General features: G+C 38.0%; 1 protein-coding gene across 1 annotated transcript; it reads right to left on the bottom strand.

The window, feature by feature from the left end:
* Positions 1-795: 795 nt before the first annotated feature.
* On the bottom strand, positions 796-4,726 carry LOC138023417 (allatostatin-A receptor-like). The gene is made up of 2 exons (XM_068870421.1): positions 4,462-4,726; positions 796-1,667 (listed from the first exon to the last, which is right to left on the bottom strand). Exons 1-2 carry the CDS (start codon positions 4,724-4,726, stop codon positions 796-798), a joined length of 1,137 nt encoding a protein of 378 aa, XP_068726522.1.
* Between the last annotated feature and the right edge of the window lie 1,664 nt (positions 4,727-6,390).

Below are 6,390 nucleotides of genomic sequence, written 5' to 3' on the forward strand. Positions count from 1 at the left end.
AAATGACTGGGTGACACCCAACCGTTGCGTGTGTTGTCTATTCATTTAAATTTTGGTCTAACGTGGGGGTCAGGTTGTAACTTGTTTTAAGTGCCGATGTAAATAATTCAAAATTTATATTTTACTATTGACAGTTTTAGATTCATTTATAGCCCTTTCAGAAGACATAAATTTGAGATTTTCCCAGAGAAGCATGCCCCACGACCCCCTAGTTTGCTCACGCTTACGCGTTCGCATTAGCACCCCCTCCCCCCACCCCCACCCCACTTGAAAATCCGCTCAGCGGCCCTGTTTTGAATCTTCAAACTGTAATCAAGTGTAAGATCACATTTTAACGACATTTACAAAAAGAACTTGCTTATACATAGAAATGAGTGAAGACTATCAGTTTGCACACGAAACTACATTTGATAGTGCTGAAAACACCAAATGGTAATTACAATAAATAAGGTATTTTACGACAACTAATCTAACAAACACAAAAAGTAGGTCAGTAAAACAAGGCCATACGTATTGCACAAGCGACAATTCGTAAAATTGAAAAAAAATCTCTATTTAGGTTATTATAACTGATAAATCTAGTCTTTTTCCGTTGGAATAAAATGAAATGATAATATAACGATAACCCATTAGTATAATCATCATTTTACAAACTACTGCTTGAAACTTGCCCAGATTTTCCTAGAGGAAGTTTTCATTTAGTGCTCCAGTGCTAGAAGATTAGACTCTTAAATAAAGTTCCTTTTTTTAAATCTGCCATCGACGTTGACCACAATCACCAGTACCCTGGTTTCTTTATTGCGAATGAATGGTTGACCCTGTTTGCATTTCACCCTCATTTTCGCTTGTAAAGCCAGAGTTTAAGTAGCGAAAGCCTACTAAAGTAATAATGGAACCAGTGTCTTTCAACCGCTCACTAATGGCAATGGTGTTCTCTTCACGTTGTCTCTTTAAGTGACTAAAGCACAGCAAGTATCGTGTCATCGCCTTTTTGTAATCTCCGTTTGTAAAGCAACACAGCCATGGATTTATGCAGGAGTTGAACATGGCGAAAACTATGGTGAAATAACTTAGTGGTGTTCTAACTGTTGTTATACCGAAAGCAAACAGAGTGTAGAAGATTTGATTTGGAAGCCAACAAAATGTCAAAAGAAATGACACCAGAGCACACATTCTCGTGAGCTTTTTTCGAGTGCTACGAAATCTCTCATTCTGACCTGCAAGGGAGTTCCTAAGGACTCTAGCGACATGAAAGAAAGAAAGCCATATTATCACTGTAGGTATGTAGAAAGTGGCTACTGTGTGTGCAGGAATAAAGATTTCCTTTGGGAAAGGCGTTTCGCTCCATAGGCATCTTGAGGTCATTTTGTCGAGTCGACCATAGATGAGTTTTTCAACATTGGTGAGAGCACTAAGGAGCCAAATTACTGCAATGTAACGGTAAATTCGCTTCCTTGAAAAATTCATTTTGTAGCTTATAGGTTTGATAACCGAGTACCATCGCTCAAGCGCTAAGGCCACTATTGTTAGTACGGACACTTTTCCAAACGTGAACACAAAAAAGTGAGTGTTGATGATGCGGCAGAACATTTCACCAGCAAAGCCTTGAGGAACTGGGTAGGAGTTTAAATCGATGACGTAACCCGGTGTAGCAACCATAAATACACCTGAAAAAGTAAAATAAACAAAAAGAGGATTTTCTTCTACAATCTGTTTCGGGTCATTGAGTTTCTTTTCGGCTCGTTAAACGTCTCACCATAAACCAGAAAAGATACTTGCAAACGTATCCGATATGTGATGACTCACTCTCAATATTAAATCGGAGCCTCTCTATCGTCCCTCCTTCGACGAAAACAGGGGCCTATTCAATAAAAAAGTTACACGTGTGGTTACACGTGTAAGTTGAACCCTTGTTCTTACAGGGGTCAGAGATGGCGCAGTAGTGACACCTTTGGGGTCAGGGATGGCACAGTGGTGAGAGCACTCGGCCCCCACTAATATGTGGCCCGCGTTTGATTCTAGACTCGGCGTCATATGTGGGTTGAGTTTGTGGTTCTATACTCTGCACTGAGAGGTTTTACCCGGGTACTCCGGTTTCTCCTCTCCTCAAAAACCAACATTTAACTTGATTTGCGTTAATTGTTAATTTCAGTTTACAGTGTCCCCAATTAGTGCTCCAGCGCTAGGACGACTAGACACTTAATAAATAAAGTTCCTTTTACATGTGCACACAAATATGAGTTCGATAAAAATCGTTACATGTCGTTTTTACAAGACTCCGACTTGCAATTACAGGTGCCGTATCGCTACACCTGTAAAAATTGGTACGTGCTCAATTGAACAAAAGTTTTACAGGGTCCGACTTGTATCTTTACAAACGTCCAACTTGTTAAGTGCAAGTACAAGTCATAAGTTACCTGTAAGCTCAAATTTCGACTTGTAGGAAGGGACGGTCTTTCGGAATTTTAATATGTTCTGGTCAAGCGAAGACGAACACGAAGAACTATTGCGACACCGACTTATTCGGCAGCCTAGAAATTTTGAAGAAAGACGGTTGCTACTGGACTAAAATGACGGAGAACAACTGGACCATTGATATTTCGATTTGGCCTTGCTAATCAGGCATTATGTTCGCTTTGTTCTTTTGTTTCATGGCCATTAATTATTTCTGATCCGGTATATAAAGACCAGATCAAATCCACGTGAGTTTCGGGAGAAATATCGCCTTTCTGCCAAAGCATTCAAGTATTCATGCACCACAAATGGAATTAAAAAAAAAAAATTCTTGCACTGCTGTAAGAAAGAAGACAAAAGTTATTTTATCATCCAGATAACTTTACAAAATTCCAGCTAACCTAAAACCATTTTTCCCTTGCTCCCTTTTAAACCCTGGATTTGGTGATGCTGCAGAATTATTGCTTCATATAAGCAATGTATTACAAGCGACAGATCAAGAAATCAAGTGTCGTTTTCGGCCAGCCTGTGGTTAGGAAAGTCGGGTCTTCCTGTTTTTTCTTTCCAGTTTCTTTTCGGTCAGAAATGAAAATGGCTAACCTAGTTTTCATATATGCTTTGACAAAGTCTCGAGGGAAATTTTGAAGAAATTTGCTTTTTGAGCGTTGAAAATTTATTCCAGTCTCCAAATATAGTATAAAGTACACATTTTCCATAAGGTAGTCTTTAAGGGTTAAGGAAAAACGACACTTAACGTTTATAGGGACATTGCTTGATATGACAAGCAGTATAAATTATCTTCTATTTTAATAAATACAATCAATTTTCAATGTTATAATAAATAGCTTATATTTGATTATTATAATTATTCTTAGAGCTATTTTCACATATATAAAAACCATGATCCACTACTAATACTTTCACACTTGTTTTGGAGATTTCAGAGCACTTTTAAATTGTAATTCATTGATGATTCTAGCAGCATTTACTATACTATGAGCATTTCTGAACTGCTTTTTGCTATTTTTGGCTGTTTTTAACTAACAATCAAAACATTTACACATTTGCTTGATGTGCATCACTATGTAATTAATATGAGTCACAATATTTTAATGACTTCATATGACATGAGTCCGAAAACATAGCCATACAAAAATAATTTTGTATAGCTTATTAAATTTTAAGGCTTTGCAGCTCGATATCAGGACTATTACTGCAATAGCCACAATGTAAATGTAAAGACATTTTTACAAAAACTTGGATCTACTCTTTTTGAGGAAACAGGTTTCTAGAAAAAAAATTCTTGCTGACCAGAAATCTGCCCTCTCCCACAAAAGATTTATAGCCACTTGAAGACTCGAGAATTCCATACCTTTTGTTCAGAAGCGAGAAGCTTTTACCCTCCATTGAAATTTTCCATAGGAAAGAGCCGAAAAAGGAGGTGAGATTTTTACAGTTATTGATGGAAGATCAAATAAGAAAGGATGAAAATTTTCGGACTTTAAAATTACAGGCATTTGAAAACTCAAAAAAAATACTTCTATGGTAAAAGACATTGAAGCATTGCCGGAAGGCAAAGCGTCCTTTTCCCGTACAAATCCTTATATTAAATTTCTTTCACTGCACCGATAAAAACACCTGTTCAACGGATAAAGGCACTGGTAGCATATTCTGAACTTCTCTTTTCATTTCTCGAAATATGATATGATAAAAGCGGCTGAATCATCATGTTTGCGAAAACGAGGTCCCTTAACAACTTGCTGCAAATGGCTAGTTGGTCCCACTGATTTTTGCTTTCTTTTGCCCTTCATTTTTTCACGTTGTTGTAAATGCCATGCACATTCTTGTACAAAGTAGATTATTATTTTTTTTAATTTTAACCCCAAGGTCGATCCCGGCTTCGCGTTTTGGCTAATACTTGAACAGATACAGAATCTATGTATTTTCCAAATAATTTCTTGAAGTGTAGCTGGTTTAGCGTGCCGCGCTTTTATTTTCATAACTTACCTGTTAACATATCCGTAACAGCCAAAGTGAATATAAGAAGTTGGTAAGGTGATTTTAAAAGACGTTGACGATGACCAATGATCACAGCGCAAAACATACCATTTCCAGCAAATGCCAGAAAGGCAATCAGAGTAAAAATTATTGAATAGATGAGAGGCCTGGTCGAATTCTGATGCGTTGTTTCACTCTCTGGTTGGTCGTTAATCGACAAATTTGCGTGGTAATCCGAGTTGTTCATGATCATGCGGGTGTTCGGCAGTACCATTACAGTCAAGACAGCTCTTCTTGCCTGTCCGTGACGAGTAGATACAATTCAGAGCTCGCATGTTTTTATAGATCAATTTGGGCTATTTCCATTTTAAGAGTTTGTTTTCTATTTCCTGGCAAGCAGCCGACGATGAATTAAAGCAATTAAGAAAGTTAATCTCTCTATTCAGGGAGAATTTTCTTTGAACATATTTTTTCCGATTAAGAGACTGCGGCTAACCATAATGTAATTTCAAATGGGGGAGATTGTGAGAAAATAAAAGCGACACCAGATGTCGCGTAACAATAGAGCAAAATAAGCGATGGATGAGGACAAGTTGAAAAATACAAAACAACTTTGCCGACTGACGAAAAGCTACTGAATCATTTCCGTTTCACTAACGTCATAGGCTTAAAAGTTTTTTTCGCTGAAACAACCCAAGGACGTTTCTTCATTGGCGTTCCAAAAAAGGTCTATTGACTACTGGGGATTGGATGTATTTTCAGCTCCATTTCAAGGTGCAACTGAATTGTTCCTCGGGCAATTTATATGAAAAAAAGACGTAAGCATGGGTGCGTTGTTCATTGATCAGTTCTTTTGGGTTTCCTCTGCTCTTAAAAACAGATCTTGTGGAACATTACATCTAGATCAAAGTGAAGTAATTAACACATCGGAAGGTGAAAGTGCCATTGAGAATTCCGCTATTCACACTTACGGCCTAATGACGCTTGCAAGCCCAAGTCCTTAATCATCCAGGGTAATTGAGAATCTCTTCCTCATAGACACTTACTTCTCTCCACTTACCTTTCTGTCAGCGATGATTGATTTCCTAGTTCATTGTATAATTTCATTTAGTCATGGTGTCTCGGTTGGATACAGATCTAGAGGTCACCAACTATATCTCTTAATCCAAGAAAAGTTTAAAAGTATACAGTTCTTTAAGTAGTTCCATTAAACGTTTAAACGTAAGCCAAAGGTCACTTACTGGCCTTGAAAAGGAGGCATTCTGTCTTTCTGAAGAGGGTATTTAAGTTTATTTTAACATTTGCATTCAATATGGATTTCTTAGCACAAATAATATAAAAATGAGGCTTTTTTGTCCGGCTAACTAGTTCAGAAAATCCTGCCGATAAAATTGCTTTCCTTCCAATTTCTTGCATCAGAGGCTCATGTTAAATCGGTGCTCTCGGCCACCTTGTATTTCATCATGATTCATTCCTATTATGCACGGTTATCAGCAGCTAAAAATCCCATTTAACAGATATGATCTGTATCAGCAGGAGTGGAGCAAAAAATGTATGATCGTTATCCCCTGTAAGTTTAAAGCGCCCCTTAAACGTGAGTCCAATCAAATGCAATTGTTGATGATCAAGGTATAAATCACTCATGGGAAGGATTGGAACTAGTTGCTTCAGTTGGTCTATTAATTTAGTACCCTGCAAGCAGGCTCTCAGTGTTTCAATGGCACGAGGTCGAAATATGGGGGCTTGGGTACTAGTTTCGGAAGGAAAAAAACTAGTAACCAAGTCCCGTACGCCATTTTCAACGGAAGAGCCCGCTTGCAGACCTAGATAAAACAAACTATTAACTCCCCATGAATTCTAGTAGCTCATTTGGATAAAGCATCCGACCCGCGGATTTACGGAGGTATCATTGCCTACTGACTGTGATCTCTCAGTTGC

The sequence above is a fragment of the Montipora capricornis genome, chromosome 11 (genome assembly GCF_036669925.1).
Source record: "Montipora capricornis isolate CH-2021 chromosome 11, ASM3666992v2, whole genome shotgun sequence".
In the NCBI taxonomy this organism is placed as follows: Eukaryota; Metazoa; Cnidaria; class Anthozoa; order Scleractinia; family Acroporidae; genus Montipora; species Montipora capricornis.